The 20,260-nt window shown below is 38.2% G+C and overlaps 2 protein-coding genes across 4 annotated transcripts in view; one reads left to right on the top strand and one right to left on the bottom strand.

Annotated features, from left to right (window-relative positions):
* The window catches only part of ECD (ecdysoneless cell cycle regulator), a 42,656-nt gene extending 28,089 nt beyond the window's left edge, over positions 1-14,567 (top strand). For both annotated transcript variants that reach the window (XM_061180873.1, XM_061180880.1), the window contains exons 15-16: positions 5,692-5,789; positions 14,232-14,567. In XM_061180873.1, the coding sequence (XP_061036856.1) occupies positions 5,692-5,742 (51 nt within the window). In that variant the 3' untranslated portion in view covers positions 5,743-5,789; positions 14,232-14,567. The remainder of the gene's footprint in view (positions 1-5,691; positions 5,790-14,231) is intronic.
* NUDT13 (nudix hydrolase 13) lies at positions 210-18,929 on the bottom strand. 2 transcript variants are annotated; one of them, XM_061180913.1, is made up of 9 exons: positions 18,838-18,929; positions 13,700-13,791; positions 7,519-7,658; positions 6,126-6,260; positions 5,195-5,301; positions 3,949-4,074; positions 3,673-3,784; positions 2,795-2,949; positions 210-1,706 (listed from the first exon to the last, which is right to left on the bottom strand). In XM_061180913.1, the coding sequence occupies exons 2-9, from the start codon at positions 13,780-13,782 to the stop codon at positions 1,506-1,508; spliced, it is 1,059 nt and encodes a 352-aa protein (XP_061036896.1). In that variant the 5' UTR covers positions 13,783-13,791; positions 18,838-18,929; the 3' UTR covers positions 210-1,505. The 2 variants fall into 2 exon arrangements, with proteins under 2 accessions (XP_061036896.1, XP_061036904.1); XM_061180921.1 differs by lacking the exons at positions 6,126-6,260; positions 7,519-7,658; positions 13,700-13,791 and having other exon boundaries at positions 5,195-5,290.
* Positions 18,930-20,260: the final 1,331 nt, after the last annotated feature.

A 20,260-nucleotide genomic window follows, 5' to 3' on the forward strand; every position in this document is an offset into this window, starting at 1 on the left:
AGGATTTCTTCTGAATATTGCTTTAGTCATTCCACAGACTTGGAATCTCACACTAATAAAGAGATTACTGTCTCCCACCCCCAATTCTCACTTTCTACAATTTTCTCACTTCATAAGACAGAAATATACATCTGAACAAAGGTACAGAAATTTATTTCATTTCCTCCAGATAAGTGCTTCTTCCCAATGACAAGGTTTAGAATGGCATATATGAATGATGAGAAATCCTAAATTTAGTTTATCCCATAAAACTCAAGAAATGGTTCATTTTCACTGATCGCTTCGTTGAAGTTACAACACTTACTGGGTGTGCAAAAGGCAGCAACCATTTTACGTTTAGGAAAACAGGCATGGCAAGTGATAATCTTTTCCCTGGGTCACAAACTGAGCAAGTAACAGCAAAAAAGACTGACGCTCCTGAGCCCCACTGGCATGCAGTTACCTCAACAGAACATCACTGCCTCTGATTTACTAGAGAGTACCTTGAGGAAGACCTTAACTCCCACTTTCCTGGGATGAAGGATTTAAAGGAATATGACTTTTACTTAACCTACCATGTACAAAATAATTACCTCTACACAAATTCAAAAATGTTGTGCTGGGCTTCCCTGGTGGCACAGTGGTTAAGAATCCGCCTGCCAGTGCAGGGGACACGGGTTCGAGCCCTGGTCCAGGAAGATCTCACATGCTGCGGAGCAATTAAGCCCGTGCGCCACAACTACTGAGCCTGTGCTGTAGAGCCCGAGAGCCACAACTGCTGAGCCCACACGCCTAGAGCCCATGCTCCGCAACAAGAAGCCACTGCAATGAGAAGCCCGTGCACTGCAACGAAGAGTAGCCCCCGCTCGCTGCAACTAGAGAAAGCCCGTGCACAGCAACGAAGACCCAACACAGCCAAAAACAAATAAATAAATTTGTTTAAAAAAAAATGTGCTATTTTTTTAAATTGTACGAGGATAAAAAGGAACTCAGTAGAGGGTTGAGATCTGCTATATATTTTTTTTTTCATTTTAATGACTATAATTGCTTTGTGATCCTAAGAGATAAGAGTATATAAAAAGAATGTAGAATCTGTTATGAACAATGATCTTTACATTTAGTATATATTTTCAATATTAAGATAAAAGTTGTAACCAAAATTATACCAGGCACATTTTGGCAGTTAGTATAAACCCAGCATTGACAAGCCACATGCCAAAAGATGTTCGCTTCCAAAGCACAGGAGAAAATGAGCAAGGGCCCATATCCAAACTACTACTTCAACTTTCCCTCTGATTTTGACAATTGTCATCTCATCAGTTTTGGCATTTTTGATTGCCTATGATTAGGAACTTCTTTTATTAACACTGCTGGCAGATGTGCCTTGCTGTAGGCTCACCATCTGCTCTGCCTTCCTATGATGTTGGCCTGGAGATGACCTTTTGTCACCACCTCTTTATCAGTTGATCTCTGATGTGCCCCTCTGAGATAGGAGGGATTTATCTGATTAGGTGGCCTGATCTGAGCTAAGCAGGCAGGATAGAACAGGTCGGTTTTTCCACCCACTCCTTTATCAGTTGGTGGGCAATGGCTAACTTGGGGGGCAACCAGAATGGGAAAGCCCCATTCTGTTGCTGATAAGATGGGTTGTCTTTCCTCAGGGCTGTGGCCACCTCATCATGACTGAACCAGGCAGCTGCTTCTAGTTCTCTCAAGTTCACCTGGATCTGAAAGACATAAGGAAAAACAGGATATAAGGTTAGGAGATACAAAACTTAGAATACGATGGCCAAAGATGAGAAAATGGTTCCAGAACTGAGCAATCTTAGAAGGTAATATCTGGGATCTGTAGTCTGGGAGATAATCAGTTCTAGATAGGGTCCAGAAGCAAAAGTACCATAATTAAGAGATGAGAGTTAAGTATATATTTTAAATATTTAAAAAAAATTTTTAAAATCCTGGAAGCTCAAATAGTAAAATATTGAGTGGTTTGGGAATTCCCGGGCGGTCCAGTGGTTAGGACTCGGCACTTTCACTGCTGTGGCCCAGGTTCAATCCCTGGTTGGGGAACTAAGATCCTGCAAGCCATGCAACGTGGCCAAAAAAAAAAAAGAGTGGTTAACATTGAGAGGTAAGTTATGAATAATACTTTTCTCTTTGTGCCTAACTTACATAACTAATAAAAGAACATATAAATGTTATCTTCTTTAAAGGATGTGTTAATTAATGATAGTCAAAAGCATAGTATCTGCCTTGCAAGAAGCAAAAATGCAAACTGCATCCACAGGGAGCTGAGACAGATTAGATATTATTCATTGTATAGAAACCAAAGCACAAAATAGACAGACTTTGGCACATAGGGACCACAACACCATCTGTCAGGGATGTTAGAGCAAGATGAGGTGGGATAAGACAACATCTAAGTCCCTATCAATCAGAAGTTCCTATGATTTTATATTATTAGTCCCCAACATCCTGACTGGAGCAATAATACCAATTCTGAAATCAATCATTAAATTTTATATATTTATTGTGTGCCTATTCTATGCAAGACTTTGTTAATTTCCTGATGATGAAAGATAAATTGTTTCATGATTGAGATATATACAAGGAAGAATGGTGATTGTGTTGGCACTCCCAATTTTTATGGTGATTAGTTGTTTATAAGATTGCAAACTCCTTAAAGGTATAAATCATATATTACATGTCTTTGTATAATCTAAACAATGCTGGACTAGACAGGTGCTTAGTAAGTACCTACGGACCAGCTTGGATGAGGCAAAGGATATATCATAAGGGAAGCATCAGAACTCACCTCTGTCTGCCCTGGTTTCACAGTTGCATGACAAGCAATCATAAGTGCGCCATTAGGAAAGGGCCAGTGCTGAGATGCAGAGTATTGCAGTCTTTCCACCTCCAATCCCACCTCTTCTGCAACTTCTCGCCGGACAGCCTCTTCCAGACTTTCACCTATAAGCACACAGATTAATTCAGGACAGCCCTGCAGCAGGAAGGGTGATACAGAAGCCCGTTGGCGAAAGGAGCGCAAAACTGGCTCCAAAGTCAATGAAATACCCTTGGGAGAGCCCTAAATCTCCGAGTCTCTACACTAGGAATCAAGTCTGAAGTTGGGTATTGAACCGCAATACTTGAACCTACTAGGTTAGTTACACAAAATAAGAGTCGGAGAGGCTACTGCTGCCCTCAGGTTTTTAATAAAATTCAAGTGCCGCATTTCACCATTTGCAAATTTTACCCCAATAGACTGACAAAAAAAAAAACCTGTAAATAAATATTAAATTCTAGTTAATATAATATTAATATGCATGTTGAAATATTTAGGAGGAAGTGTACTAATGTCTGCAATCTATGCATCAAAAAATAAGATGGATTAATGGGTGGATAGAGGAATGGATAGACAGATACGTGATAAAGTAAGCATAGTAATCATAGAATTTAGGTGGTGAGTATATGGGTGTTTACTGTATAAATCTTCCAGCTATGCTTATGTTTGAAAATTTGCCTATAAAATATTGGAAAATTGATGCCACAAAGTAGTTTTCTTGATATAATAGGGAAGAATGTGCTTGAGACACCAAGCACTATGGCAACAAGAATAAGAAATACATACTATTTCATACTATAAGATTTCATGTCTTTCACTGTTATCTGTATATGCCCGAAATTCCTTACCTATATCACAAAAACCTGCCAAGGCAGAATACATTCCCTTGGGAAAGGAACTCTGGCGGACAAGCAGGCATCGAGTCCCATCTGACACCAGAGTGATCACCACAGGAGTCATCTAGGAAAAGGGGATGGAAACTTGGGCACTAAGGCTTTGGGGCCTGTTAATGAAACAAAGTAATGGGTAACTAAGGAAAGCCTTTTAGCTGTACAGGCTCCCATCCCCAAGACAGAGTAGTGCACAGCCTTCTTGGATTACTGACCTTTTAAAGCGATGCTTACCTGTGGATAATAGATGATCTTATTGGAAGGGCACACACGCTTGCTGCCAGCCACATTCTTCTTGGTGGGCTGCCCACTTCTGCTGCAGAACTGATGAGCATCATGCCAACGGAGAAGAGCCTGAGCCTAGGAATACAAAGATGGGCTTGGTTTCATCTGGAGAGAATGTGGGGCTCATCTATAATGGTGCTGGGGCTACTATTAAGAGCAACTCAAAGGGACACACCAATCCCTTTTCAGCTCACCTACTTTAAATGCTTATTAACTATTTAAACTTTAAAATAAGGAAACTATTTGAACATAGTCCTCTAGCATCTGAAGTATGAATTTTATTTTATTTTATTTTGGAGGGCTGTGCCGTGTGGCTTGTGGGATCTTAGTTCCCCAACCAGGAATTGACCAGGCCCACAACAGTGAAAGCCCAACTCCTAACCAAACCACTGGACTGCCAGGGAATTCTCTGAAGTATGAATTTTTAAAAAGCATATTTTAAATGTATTATGAATTATTTTTAAAATATAATATATAAAATATCATAATGAACACCCGTGAACTTACGAGCCAGCTTAAAAAGAAAACATTTTCAGTATAATTAAACACCCCAACATGTACTCCTCCCCAATAAAGTTGGAATTTTTTTGCAAATAAAAAATGTTTAGGGACTTCCCTGGTGGCCCAGTGGGTAAGACTCCACGCTCCCAATGCAGGGGGCCTGGGTTCCATCCCTGGTCGGGGAACTAGATCCCGCAAGCGTGCCGCAACTAAGAATCTGCATTTCGCAACTAAAGAAGTCTGCATGCCGCAATGAAGATCCTGTGTGCCGCAACTAAGACCCGGCACAGCCAAAAGTAAATAAATTAATTAATTAATTTTAAAAATGTTTAGAGATACCTCTTTAAATGGGCAATCAAAAGCACTTTAGCAAGTGAAATCTAAAGCTGGAGGACAAGTCATTAAAGCAATATAAAATAACTTCTCGTGATGTATATGTCATGCTTCATTAAAAGTGTTTATAAGGCTGATAGATCATATTGCCATATATCTGCACACCCTTAGGAGACAATGGTACTAACAACGGTCCTGCCAAAAACAGGGTAAAAGAAAGGAGAATAAGCAATCTCCCTATAGCACATTGTCCTTCTGCCAAGGTTTGTAGGAAGGACTATGATCTGAAAAAAAAAAAATCAAATGTTTCCCTTATACACTACTTTGCTTAATTTCCTACAGAACCAAGAAATCAATCTACCGTGGATAGCAAGGAGGCATCCTTCACATTCAGCTGAAAGAGAGCCTTCCTCAGCCCAATGAAAGACCCCTTGAGCTCTGTCTCCATTTCAGGTTTCTGTAAGGAAGCTAAAAAATTAGAGAAGAGAACAAAATGAAATGAATGTCAAACTTCACCTCAGGGACCCTCTCAAGTATATTCTGTTAGAACAGTGTTTCCCAAACTCACCTAATATGACCCAACTAGGGAGAATAAAAAAACATACAGGTTCTCAAACCCCTGCCTGGAGATTCTGAATAGCAGGTGAGTGAGGCCCAGAAATCTTTATTTTTTAACAAGCACCAGGAGATTCTTATATTCAGGCAAATTTGGGAAACATTAGAGCATAGTGTTTCCCAAGATCCTCTTCGGGGCAGTAAGAACATTTGCACTAGCCACACACTATCCCTGGAAAAAAAGATGAAAGGGGACCTCTAAGCTCCTATCTGAACCTCATTCCAGCATCATTACATTTACAGCTACACCCTGAAAGAGAGAAGGAAAGCCTGGCAGGAGCCATGAGCCTCTAGCAAACCAGTTCCCAAATGCAGGTCTGAAGACCCAGAGCTACTCCAAGGTAACATGTTTATTCACCTACATTGATAAGAGAAATAAGAATAATGTCATGAATTTTAAAACATTTCTTATGAAATATTTAAGACATATAAAATGTATAAAGGTACAGAGAATAATACAGTAAACATCTTTGTACCACCACCTAGCTGAGAAAGAAAGCATTAAAATGTCCTTTAAGTGATGATGATGGTAGATGGTACTATCTTTTAAGGTCCTAACTTAAGAAAAATTGAAATTGTTTTGTATTCTTAAAATGTTCTTTGAAATTTTACTATTATGTGGAATCCCAAAGTCTAAGAACCACTGGGAAGTACCCATCAGGAATAATGTTATGTACCATTTATGGAAGAGGAGCTATTTAGACCTAGATCCAGAGCAAACCATGCTTCTTGCTGTTCGGAGCATCCAATTAGCACGGAATCTTCTATTGTTTGCATGTCCTGCCCAAACTTACCCAGGAGCCTTTCCAACTCTAAGAAACACAGAAGGAGAAGGGAAGAAAACAAGGGTTTTAATTAAACCATCAGAGCCATACTAGACTTATTGGAAACCATCTACTTCAACTTGAAGTAGGTACAGCTGGCTTCTAGTCACTGCCCTGCAGCTAATTAGCTATGTAATCTTGGCCTAATCACTTAACCTCTCAAGGCCTCCCTCCATTTTCTCATCAGCAATCTGAAGAGTTTAAACTAAAGGAATTCTTCTGTGTAACACTGTATTACTCTATGATTGTATCATGAAAGGAGCATATCCCCTAGTTTTAAAGATACATGATAGTTAACTTATTAAAGCACTGAAAAAAAAATAAGTGTCAAACTTAAAATGGTAGAGAGACCAAAGCAGTTCTATAATTTACTCTTCAGATCATGCTGCTTTTGTGGGCCAGGGTAGACTACTCATCTGAGACCCTGGTCTGTAAAGACAAGTGCTGTATAGGGAGAAAATCTACTCTCCTGTGCATGAAGGACTCATATTTATTTGTTCATAATACAAGATTACATTGCTAATCTATAAATAATGTTTAGTGCCTTCTGATAAACATCCTCATATACTTATGCACTGCTAGAAACTACCTATCTAAGTATTCCAACATCTGACCCTGGCAATGTATTTAGAAGTTTGTGCATAGTGACATCACGTAAAACTCAAGGTAGCATCTTGAATGCCAAATCCCAATGGCTTAGATATCTCTAGTTATATACCTTAAAAGAGTTCTCAAAACAATTTTAGTTCACATTTAGTTTTGATCCTTCTAAGGAGAAATTAAGTCATGATGCAAATCTTAAACAGTGTAACAGTGAAAAGCTCCTTGGAGGCTGGAAATTGCTGGTCCAAGGCAGGGGTTGGCAAAATATTTCAAGTTCTGTGAGCCATACGGTCTCTGTCACAATACTCTGTTTTACCATTGTAGTGCAAAAGCAGTCATAGACAATATGTAAATGAATGAGTGAGGCTGTGTTCCAATAAAAATCTGTTTACAAAACAGACATGGGTTCCAATTTGGACAGCAGTTTTCCTGACCCTTGGTTTAAGGCTATAGTGGTTCATACCATCACCAAAAAATATTCGATTGGGCAATTCAGGTTTATACATTAAATTATTAATTGGCAAAAGAAGTTTGAAAAATCTGGACTCTAAACTCGGAGGATTCTCCTCAGGGATTTGATATGGACCGAGTTCTGCTTAGCGGCCACAGCCTGGTCTACTTTACTAGTCTACTTTGGGCTTACCTAATAGGCTATGCTGGGGGGCCAGGTATTGATGTTCTGATTTCTGAAGCAAAGGAGCCAGGTTATGAAAGAGGTAAAATGCTCCTGTCTGCTGGGCTTTTTTACATGCATCATCATCTTCCTTCAGCTCAGATAAATACCTGTGTTTTGGAAATAATCAAAGCATTACAAAACCACACTTAGTTTCTTTTACAGCATTCATCTTTGAGAATTCTGTTCCTGCACTGGTCTCCTACCACGGTTATTTCCTTTTATTTATTTACATCCTAAATTTCTTTAAAAAAGGATTTGAGGTGGCTACAGGGGGTCATTCCCTCCTTTGTCCTACTGTATACCTTGCCCATACTTCTGTGGTTGCACTTACATGGTGCTATTTGTTAATCTGTGTCTCCCCTGAAAGACTATGATCTTTTTTTTTTTTAACATCTTTATTGGAGTATAATTGCTTTACAATGGTGTGTTAGTTTCTGCTTTATAACAAAGTGAATCAGCTATACATATACATATATCCCCATATCTCTTCCCTCTTGCGTCTCCCTCCCTCCCACCCTCCCTATCCCACCCTTCTAGGTGGTCACAAAGCACTGAACTGATCTCCCTGTGCTATGCAGCTGCTTCCCACTAGCTATCAATTTTACATTTGATAGTGTATATATGTCCATGCCACTGTCTCACTTTGTCCCAGCTTACCCTTCCCCCTCCCTGTGTCCTCAAATCCATTCTCTAGTAGGTCTGTGTCTTTATTCCCTTCCTGCCCCTAGGTTCTTCATAACCATTTTTTTTTTTTAGATTCCATATATATGTGTTAGCATACGGTATTTGTTTTTCTCTTTCTGACTTACTTCTCTCTGTATGACAGACTCTAGGTCCATCTACCTCTCTACAAATAACTCAATTTCGTTTCTTTTTATGGCTGAGTAATATTCCATTGTATATATGTGCCGCATCTTCTTTATCCATTCATCTGTCAATGGACACTTAGGTTGCTTCCATGTCCTGGCTATTGTAAATAGAGCTGCAGTGAACATTGTGGTACATGACTCTTTTTGAATTATGGTTTTCTCAGGGTATATGCCCAGTAGTGGGATTGCTGGGTCATATGGTAGTTCTATTTTTAGTTTTTTAAGGAACCTCCATACTGTTCTCCATAGTGGCTGTATCAATTTACATTCCCACCAACAGTGCAAGAGGGTTCCCTTTTCTCCACACCCTCTCCAGCATTTATTGTTTGTAGATTTTTTGATGATGGCCATTCTGACTGGTGTGAGGTGATACCTCATTGTGGTTTTGATTTGCATTTCTCTAATGATTAGTGATGTTGAGCATACTTTCATGTGTTGGTTGGCAATCTGTATATCTTCTTTGGAGAAATGTCTATTTAGGTCTTCTGCCCACTTTTGGATTGGGTTGTTTGTTTTTTTGATATTGAGCTGCATGAGCTGCTTGTAAATTTTGGAGATTAATCCTTTGTCAGTTGCTTCATTTGCAAATATTTTCTCCCATTCTGAGGGTTGTCTTTCTGTCTTGTTTGTGGTTTCCTTTGCTGTGCAAAAGCTTTTAAGTTTCATTAGGTCCCATTTGTTTATTTTTGTTTTTATTTACATTTCTCTAGGAGTTGGGTCAAAAAGGATCTTGCTGTGATTAATGTCATAGAGTGTTCTGCCTATGTTTTCCTCTAAGAGTTTTATAGTATCTGGCCTTACATTTAGGTCTTTAATCCATTTTGAGTTTATTTTTGTGTATGGTGTTAGGGATTGTTCTAATTTCATTCTTTTACATGTAGCTGTCCAGTTTTCCCAGCACCACTTATTGAAGAGGCTGTCTTTTCTCCATTGTATATTCCTGCCTCCTTTAACAAAAATGACTATGATCTTCTTAAGGGCAGGGTCTGCCTTAGTTCTGTATCATGAGTAATTAGCATATTGAATGGCTCAATTCAATAAGTATTTATTGAATTGAACTTCAAGGGTAATAAATATTTACTGAATTGAACTTCAAGGGTAATAAATATTTACTGAATTGAACTTCAAGGTACTTTGCCAATATTATGCTGTGAGGCAAGAATTTACATGCAGTGGAGTGAAAGGAAAACAAGTTCAGTGATAAAACATCAACCACAGAGCACCTAGAGATGGGAGCAGACTTTATTATTGCAGACAAGGAACAAACACTGTACCTTCAGAAACCCTTATTCAATCTAGGGATGGTAAAGAGCAACTTTTATCTTCAATGCACTCTTGTTTCAAACATCTATTCCCCCAAGTGGATGCTGTTAGCTTCTTATCTCTACTGAAGGGACCATTGATGAAAGTGAAGCCATAGTTGACCTACACTTATTTAATAAGTGTAATATTTTCAATAGCCAAAATTAAAATGTAGAAAAAGAGAACATCCTGTAATTAGTTTCTCTAAAAAAAAAAAGTAATGGAGCAAGTTCTGTACCTTCATTAAGGACGGCCTAAGTCTATCCTTTCAAGAGCCTTGGGAATCAGGGCAGGAACCACGTGATTCAGGGAGGACTGAATGTGGATTCTCTTTCTGCGGCCTTAGGGATAATGATTTCTTTTTTTTTTTTTTTTTGGCCGTGCCGCGCAGCCTGCAGGATCTCAGTTACCCGACCAGGGACTGAACCCAGGCCCCAGCAGTGAAAGCCTATGGTCCTAACCACTAGGCAACCAGGGAACTCCCAGGTATAATGATTTTGACCGCTGAAAGCCCTACAACAGATTCTCAGGTATATGGCATATTTTGTCACTTAAGTAGGAAACACAGTTTACATTTTCTGTAGGATCTGGGAGCTTTTGTAACACCAGTAGAGTTAGCTCCACATGAAATTACAAAGTAAAATGATAAATATGCCCCAGTGGCATCTATAGGAACCTATTTTTTTTTAAATTAATTAATTTATTTATTTTTGGCTGCGTTGGGTCTTCGTTGCTGCACGGGCTTTCTCTAGTTGCGTAGAGCAGGGGCTACTCTTCGTTGTGGTACATGGGCTTCTCACTGCAGTGGCTTATTTTGTTGCGGAGCAGGGGCTCTAGGCACGCGGGCTTCAGTAGTTGTGGCTCCTGGGCTCTAGAGCGCAGGCTCAGTAGTTGTGGCGCACGGGCTTTGTTGCTCCGAGGCATGTGGGATCTTCCCGGACCAGGGCTCGAACCCGTGTCCGCTGCATTGGCAGGCGGATTCTTAACCACTGTGCCACCAAGGAAGTCCATGGGAATCTATTTTTGACTGTATGATAAAAGCGATTGCAGTGAGCTCTTTGTAAACAGAAGACAAAAGAAACCTGAGATTTGAATACTCATGATATTTTTATACTTATTGTGAATGACTGCAACCTCCTGGGACAAAGTCTCAATGTATGTCAAAGGAGAGCTATGTGCCACTCAGAAGTTACCAAATATAAACAATAGAACGAACTGCTAACTTCGTAAAAGAACAGTAGGAGTGATACAACCTGTGCTTTGCCCTAAAGACCCTAAAAAGCAAAACATCTACAAAAACATCCAGGTTAAGGTCTTAAACCTGGGGCCTCACTGGAACTGGTACTGAGATCCAAAAAGTTCCTTGCATTCTTCTTGATTGGAACACTTTTTTTAGAAATGCATTTTCTTGCTGTGCACCTGAAACATTGTAAATCAACTATACTCCAATAAAAAATAAATAAGCTAGAAGGATATATTGTACAGCACAGGGAATATAGCCAATATTTTATAATAACTTTTAATGGAATATAATCTATAAAAATTTTGAATCGTGTGTTAATCACCTGAAACTAATATAATATTATAAATCAACTATACTCCAATAAAAAATAAATAAGCTAGAAGGATATATTGCACAGCACAGGGAATATAGCCAATATTTTATAATAACTTTTAATGGATTATAATCTATAAAAATTTTGAATCGTGTGTTAATCACCTGAAACTAATATAATATTGTAAATCAACTATACCTCAATAATAAATAAATAAATCACTTAAAAATGCATTTTTCCCCTTTAAGTATAATAGTTTGGAAACCATAACACACTAAGATTATCAAACTTAAACTGTTTTTTTCATATTAATTTATACCCCCATAACATAGGAGCGGGTTTTTTAAAAAATAAATTTATTTATTTATTTATTTATTTTTGGCTGCGTTGGGTCTTTGTTGCTGCGTGCAGGCTTTCTCTAGTTGTAGCGAGCGGGGGCTACTCTTGGTTGCGGTGCGCGGGCTTCTCATTGCGGTGGCTTCTCTTGTGCAGCATGGGCTCTAGCTGCACAGCCTTCAGTAGTTGTGGCTCACGGGCTTAGTTGCTCCGTGGCATGTGGTATCTTCCCGGACCAGGGCTCGAACCCCTGTTCCCTGCATTCGCAGGCGAGTTCTTAACCACTGCGTCACCAAGGAAGTCCCTGAGTGGTGGGATTCTGGATGATTTCCCTTTTTTAAAAAAATTGGTAACTGTATTTTCTGATTTCTATAGAATGACTATTTTTTAACTTTTTTAATAAGAAAAAAGGGACTTCCCTATGGCCCAGTGGTTAAGAATCTGCCTGCCAATGCAGGGGACACGGGTTCGAGCCCTGGTCCGGGAAGATCCCACATGCCACGGAGCAACTAAGCCCGTGCGCCACAACTACTGAGCCTACGCTCTAGAGCCCACGAGCCACAACTTCTGAGCCCGCGTGCCACAACTACTGAAGCCCGTGTGCCTAGAGCCCGTGCTCTGCAACAAGAGAAGCCACCGCAATGAGAAGCCCGCGCACAGCAACAAAGACCCAACACAGCCTAATTAATTAATTAATTAATTAATTAAATTTTTTTTAAAAAGGATCCCACCACTCAGAGATGATCATTGTTTATACCTTAGAATTCTCCAAACTATTTATTAATATTATGCATCTATACATATACAATAAGTACTTTTAGAACTGGTCTACTAATTTGTAGCCTTTTTTTGTAAGCACATTAACATTTTTCACACCATATTCTTTACTGATAGAATTTTATTTTTCTTATGATTTTTTATTCATTTTCAATACATTTAATCACTTTAACACTCATTTTTTAGACTTCAGTAATTCTGTTATTGTTCTTAAGAGTCTCAGCCTGAGAACTGTAAATAACCCATATGTCCAACAATATCTAAAACAAGTATTGCAATTTTGTTGTCTTCTCACTCTTGCTCATGTAAGATTGTGTATGTTTATGTGCCTTTAAATATTGAACTGGGCACTCATGTATGGCAGAGCTTTCAGTGTGGGAAGCCCTGCTTGTGAGTGTATCCCTCCAGAGAGGTTTTACATCTGCAAGTCTACAAATACTACTTAAAGTCTTTTCTTAGGTTGGGGGTTTTGGACCACACCACGTAGATGATGCAAATTTAAACCCCAAAACTGAATGAGAGCAGGCTACTGATATCAAATTCACAGATTTTAAATTTGCCCGGGCTGGGGACAAAGCAGTCCTTTATCACCTTCTTGTACTGGTGTAGATTTTTTTTTTTCTAGTCTGCCTTTCACTGTGGTTTATTCTTGGAGGAGGGAGTTGCGGGGGGATGGGGGAGGTATGCAGGTGGTATGCAGGGACTGGCGTTATCTACCTTATTTTCAGGAACCTTAATGAACTATTATTCAATATAGTTTTTAATTCTATCATATGGGTATAACATGATTTAATTAATTTTTCCCTTACTGTTCATTCATCCATTCAACAATATTTCAGTGCCTACTATGTGCCAGATACTAGGGTTTTATGCACTAGGGGTACCATAGTGGAAACGACAAAGTTCTTATCTTTTTTTTTTTTTTAAGTCTTCATTGAATTTGTTACAATATTGCTTCTGGTTTTTTTATGTTTTGGTTTTCTGGCATGTGGGATCTTAGCTCCCCAGCCAGGGATCGAACTCACACCCCCTGCATTGGAAGGCGAAGTCTTAACCACCCGCCAGGGAAGTCCCCAAAGTTCTTATCATAAAAAAAGAATTTATATTTAAGTATGTCAGACATTTTAGATATTGGAAATTTAGTTGTTTAGAAATTCTCTAATTATAAATAATTTGCATTGAACATCTTTATACGTAAATCTTAATCATATATCCGTAATCCCCAATATAGGATTTTGAGATATTTATATTTTATAATTTAATGGGCCAAAGATATAATAATCAGAGCTCAGTTTGGTCAAAACTCACCGTGTCTTAGTGACATAGGTTGACAGCAGCCTACAGCACCAAAAAGATTTTCTCCTGTGAGTAATTCCACAATACAGGGACATTGTCAGGTCCTTAGGGGAAAGAGGAGTTTAGAAAAAAAAGAGAGAGATCATAGCATGCAATTTAAAGTAATGAATCACCAAGAGGGTTATACTTTAAGCCAGAATAGGATCACTATTTAATATTAAGGAACGATAAACTGAATGGGAGTCAGATGATCTGGCTTCTAAATTGCATTTATACTGCTAACTAGCTATGGGATTTCAACTTTTCAGTACCTTTCCTAATCTACAAAATTGAAACCTGTTCTGCCTACCTAATAGGTTGTTGTGAGAATCAGCTAACTATCCATGAAAAAAATATGTGCTCCTCCTTCTATATTGTGGAATTCTTGCTGGGTGGTAGTTGCCAAGCCAAGGCCTACATTTCTCTTCTCCTTTGGTCCTTTGGTAGGACCAAAACTAGGTCTTAACAATGGAATGTGACTAGAAGTGATGTGTATCTCTTCCAGGCTGACACAGTTAAGCAGTGGTATGCCTTCTTCATCCTCTATCCCCATCTGCTTGGAAGACTCTGGAATGGCAGAGCCATTAGATGGAAGAGCCTGGATCCCTGAATCACTACATGGAGAAAAGCCACCCACCAACCAAAGAGTCCCCACCTTGGACTACTTGTGAGAGAGAAATAAGCTTCTACCATATTAAGCCACTGAAATTTTGAAGTTTTTTTACAGCAGCTAGCATTACCCTAATAGACCAAGTAAGCCTAGGAGTGTCTCCAGAGTAATGGAGCCAAGTTTCTCAGAATACATGAAAAGCAAAGTCCTTTTGAAAATGAAGTAAGAAGAATCCTGTAGATAAGAAAAATATAAAATTACAGGCATTTAGGAAAATATTTCAAAAGGCAGCTATGCAAACCCACATGGATCTAAGATACTTTTTAGGTCTCACTTTGAGAGGAAAAATAATTCTATACCTTAAGAATCCATTCTGCAGAAGGTGATTTCTTTTAAATTGTGTAACAGTAAGTGTTTTATTCTCCCTGAAAAGTACAGTTCACATTAGCAATAAAAAAGTCAAAGAAGTTCCACTGAAACAAGAAAATCAGTACAGTTAAATAACCAACCATCCTTTTAACTGTTCCCAAGGGAAGCAAGCTTTGACACTAAACCACCAAGGAATGTCTAAAGTTTAGGCCTACTTCTTGGTTGCATAATTATGGATCACTGATGACTAATACTTGTACAGTTTTGGCTATAATCTATGCCCTAACCAAGGGTAAAATATATTTAGTAAGTGACATTCAACAAAATATTTATTGAGTACTGACTTTATGCAAGCTCTCTTAAGGGACACAATAATGTATAGGATAAACATCCCACAAGGGACTCTAGCAGGAGAGAGAAAATAAATATATAGTTTTCACAGAAGGCAGTATGTGATATGTGGGTTATAAAGCACTCTAGGAGAGTATTAAAAGTATAATCCCTATTTTAATAACCCAAAGACTTCTGTGATATACTGGAGGAAATGAATTTAAAGTCAACATTTCTGTCTCATATACAACTCTGAGAGTGTAAATTGATACGATATTTTTGGACGGCAATTTGGAAATATCTATCAAAACGTGAAAATAAGCATCCCTTTCCCCTAGCAATTCCACTTCTAGGAATTTATCCTAGGAAGAAAAGGATATGTACAGGAATGTTAACTGAAAATTATGATAAAATGGAATAATACACAGCTATTAGAAATAAACAGATAACAGTAGAAAAAATATATGTAGTAACAGGGAAAGATATTCAGAATATATTGTTAAGTAAGAAAAGCAAGTAGTATTTGGTTAGTTTAGCATGATCTAATTAATTTATAAAGAAAAGGATATATACATATATATACCAATATAATTAATTGGATATGTATTTATTTATATTTTTAAAATGACTAGAAGTCCACATACCAAAGTGTTAACGGTGACTAATTTGAAAGAGTGGGATGGACACAGGGATTGAAAAGGGTACTTGTAATTTTGACATTTCTGTACTTAAAAAAAATTTTTAACCATGTGTTCATATTTTTTGTACAATAAGATAGCATGTAATAAAACAGTAGTTCCCAGGACTAACTTCACTGTGAGGCTTTTTCCAGGCCACTGTTCGCAGTAGCACTTCATCTCATTCCCTGAGAACCATAGGGAATTTCTTTGGTGAGTTCCTTGAATTCCTTTGGTGAGACTGTAAGAGTTGTTTGTAGTTATGACGACCAACTAATCTGTGTGGCCCACTGTGCTTCGCTGCCTGACGTTTTGCCTAAATGCAATCAATGCCTACTAAATTAGCCTTAGCCAATTGTGGATTATCATGTCCTGCTGACTCATATGTTGGCGGCCACTGAGCTTGTAGAAGACATAGTAAAGCTCCTAATGTAGCTTAAAAAAAATTGATAATCAAGAGGAAAACCAAATATATTTTAACTGAGAATTGTACCTTCATTGGTACAGTCATAAACCCAGTAAAGATTAAGTCTAATACCTTTTCTAAATGGTCCCTTGTTTATTTTTTCTACACATCTTATATAAAAGCAGTGTAGACTACTTAAAAGTCAAAGAAGAGAAAATGATTTCCGTAAAATTCAGCTTTAACCATATTTTTCTCTTTCAAATAGATCATTTAAATTATCAAGTTAATATAACTATATTACAGGACATCTAGAAAACAGAATTGTAAGAGTGCCCATAATATCACCCCATTAATATAACTTATAATTTATATACTAGTCTTTTGCACATACAACCTTTACACATTTATAGTCAGTAAACATTTTTTCAATTTGCTTTCATGAAACATGTCATAAGCAGTTTTCCATGTTTTTGTATAAGGTTTACTTATTGATTTTTTTTGACTGTATAATATTATACCAAGTAGACTCCCATCCTTACTTTTCTAAATATTCCCCTAATTTTAGACATTTAGGTGGCTCTGATTTTAAATTACCAGAAATAAAATACTGCTAAATACTTCTGTGCTGATATTTTCAGGTTACCTCTTTAAGATAAGTTCCCCTACATAGAACTACTGGGACAAGATTTGTTTTAAAATTATATGGCTCTTTCTACACATTGCCACACTTACAAAGTTTGATAGCATTTGGTTAAAAAAAAAAAAAAGAACTTTTATATTTCTTTGATCACTATTGAGATTCAAAGTGTTTTCAGATTTAATAGTTCTAGCGCCCCTTTTGTAAATTGTCTGTTTGATGTCCTGTGCTCATTTATTTATTGTGGTTTTACTCTACTTTTGACCATTCTAATTTTTAAAATGGTATAGTACATTTACAGCATTTTCCACAATATGATCACTGAAATGCATTGTAGGAACCACTGCTATATGTATTGCTTTTCTCTGGGAAGCTGCCATTCAGACTGAACCTCAGCACAAAAAAAGAGGCTTGTTAAAACAGTCAAGAAGCTATGTGAGATTACTTTTAGGATAAAAATATAATTTCTTATGGCCATATATTATTTAGAAACCTCATGCAGGAAAAATTTGCTACTGCTTTTCTGAAATGGTTTGTGATTTTCACCTTTAGGGGTCTTCGGTGTGATATATTATTCAAAATGTATTGACCCAAGGGCTCAGACTTGGTAAACATGCTGATCAACAACTGGTAAACATGCTACAAATGAAACTCACATCCACCTGTTCAAATTCCCCATTAGGAACAGGATAGTTGTTTTTGTTTGAATTGGCAACTATTATTGTACTTTACGCCTGATGGCACACTGGGGATAAAAATGCACTATTCACAAAATTAGTCTTGGAAGAAAATATTAGCACCATTATTTTACTTTAGATGACAAGCTCAGGCCTGCCTTCTATTTTGTTTTCAGTGCAAATTCATGTCTCCTCCAAAACAAGAAAGGGACAGGGAAGTAAGCACTGGAGAGACTCAGACTTTTGTTCCTGGCTTTCCCACTGACTGAATTTGTGACCTGGGGCTGTCACCTAACTTGTTGGGGAGCTTGGTTTCTGTCTCACTTCTCACAGGGGAAGAAAGGAGAGAAAAGGGATCTAAAGTGTGTTATAACTATGGCAGGTTTTGACATACCTAATTCTCAGATGTGTTACACTGTAAAATCCTTAAGAGTTGGGATTGCATCTTCCCTATCTACAGCATCTTGCATAGTCCCTATCACAGTATAAAACACAATATATATGAATGAATGAATGAATGAATGAATTTATTCTATTTTACAAGAGAGGAAGATAAAGCTTTGAGAGGTTAACCATCTGAGATGACGATCTAGGGAGCAATAGATGGAAACTCAGGGCTATCTGGTTCCAAAGCTCATGTTTTGATGAGAAATACATGGGAAATCACCTTCCAGCATTCATGTACTATTTAAGTTTTTAGAAAGTACAATTTTTAAAAAGTACTTTTAAAAGTAAGTTTTTAAAAAAGACTGATAGAGATGAAAGGTAATATTATTTTGACCAAAAAACTATTAAATAATGATGAGGCAAAGCCCTTAAGAGGAAGAATTTCTCTGAACCTCCTGTAATAAATGATTCACATATGCTTTGCATCCTGTTCATCTTAACAGAAGAAAGATTAATTTATAAAGCACTACAGCATGACAAAAAAGCCCATCTCGAATCTCTCTGGTTACTTCTTCTAAGAAGAGGCCAGGTTCAGTAGTGTTTGAGAGAGTTCTTTTCAGGGAGTCTGATTTTTCATGATTGTGGACCTCAGTGGGATGGGAAATATGCAAAACTGAGGAGCTACTGGGAAACAGATTTCAAGGTCTCACTGACCAGCTTTATGGTTTGCTTTCTAAAACATAATTTTTCCTCCCTTAATTCAAAATAATTCAGGCACAATGCAGAGAAGTTAACAAATTCCATTTTTAAACAACTCTCCTAAAAAGTATCAGAAAATTATTAGCTGTAGTTAATCTGATAGCTCCACAAGTTATGAGGCAAAACTGTGGTCATTGCCTGGTTTCTGCAAGAAGGAAGAGAGGCTGACAGAGAACTTTTTTCAAGTTCTGATTATGTCTCCCCATAAAATTCTTCTTCCACTTAGAACCTGAATATGTTTCTCTTCCCCTGTACTTACTCTGAATTCTCTTGGGGATGCCTGCCTAGGCCTCAACAATCAGCAGAACCAGCAAACTCCAAATGTTGGACTCTCCTTCCTCAATGGACGATTGCTCCCTCTGCCACACTTCCCAGAATCCTCCTAGAGATGCACTCTGGGAAATGTAGTTCAATCCCTAGGCATGCTGCTATGCCCTCCAACTGCAAAGTTAACCGTGGTTGTCAAAAGTACGATCTTCTAAGATCTAAATTCATTACCAGGAGAACTACTGCGGTAGTTTTAGCATTAGATCCATTTTTCAATAACAAAAAGATAGTCTTTAAACCCATCCTCCTACACGAAGGCATATTTGGGGTGGGTCACGCGGAGAGGAGTATTGGGATGGGAATTCAGATACCTTTCAACCTTTCTGGATCTCTAACTCTATCTATGTCTGCTAAGTTTAGAGCTAGCTCTAAGATTTCATGAAATTCTGCCAGTTTGAAAGGACAGGACTGTGTCTAGATGTGTTTGAGCTTTTGGCAGAATGCGTCCCTTGATGAACCAGGGCAAGAAGATTCCATCTGACTGAAAGCAGTCTCTCAACAAAACTACTCTGGTGCTGTTCCTTTTTCTTCTTACTACTAAAGTTATTTGTTTACATGGAAGACAGTTTTGAAGGCCATTCTTTCAATATATATTTAATAAGTACCAAATGTGCTTGGAACTGTTATCCGCACAGGATACAGCAGGGAACAAAACACATGAAAATTTCTGTCCCCATGTAACTTACATTCTAGAGGAAGAAACAAATAAGTAAATATACAATGTGTCAGGTGGTTATAAGTGCTATTTTATATAGGGTGGTCAGCCTCATTGTTAAGGTGATATTTGAGTAAAGACCCTAAAGGAGGTGAGGAAGGAGGCCAAGTGGATATCTATGGGAAGAGATTTGTAGACAGAAAAAAATCAGCAGATGCCAAAGCCCTAGGGTGGAAGTGTGCCTGGCAGGTCTGAGGAAAGGCTAGGACAAAGCATGGTGGTCAGAGATGAGGTTAAAGAGTAGCCAAGCACCAGATCACGTAGGGCCTTGTAAGTCTTACAATTCTTATAGAGCCATTGTAATGCTTTCGGCTTTTACTCTGAGAAGATGGGATGTTACAGAACAGTTTGAGCAGGAGAGTGAGATGATTTGACCTACATTTTATTTTTTAATTTTTTTTTTGTTTTTAAAAAAAATTTATTTATTTTGGCTGAATTGGGTCTTTGTTGCAGTGCGCGGGCTTCTCATTGCAGTGGCTTCTCTTGTTGCGGAGCACGGGCTGTAGGCGTGCGGGCTTCAGTAGTTGCAGTGCGTGGGCTCAGTAGTTGTAGCTGGCGGGCTCTAGAGCGCAGGCTCAGTAGTTGTGGCGCACAGGCTTAGTTGCTCCACGGCATGTGGGATCTTTCCAGACCAGGGATC

Source organism: Eubalaena glacialis, chromosome 1, assembly GCF_028564815.1.
Source record: "Eubalaena glacialis isolate mEubGla1 chromosome 1, mEubGla1.1.hap2.+ XY, whole genome shotgun sequence".
NCBI lineage: Eukaryota > Metazoa > Chordata > Mammalia > Artiodactyla > Balaenidae > Eubalaena > Eubalaena glacialis.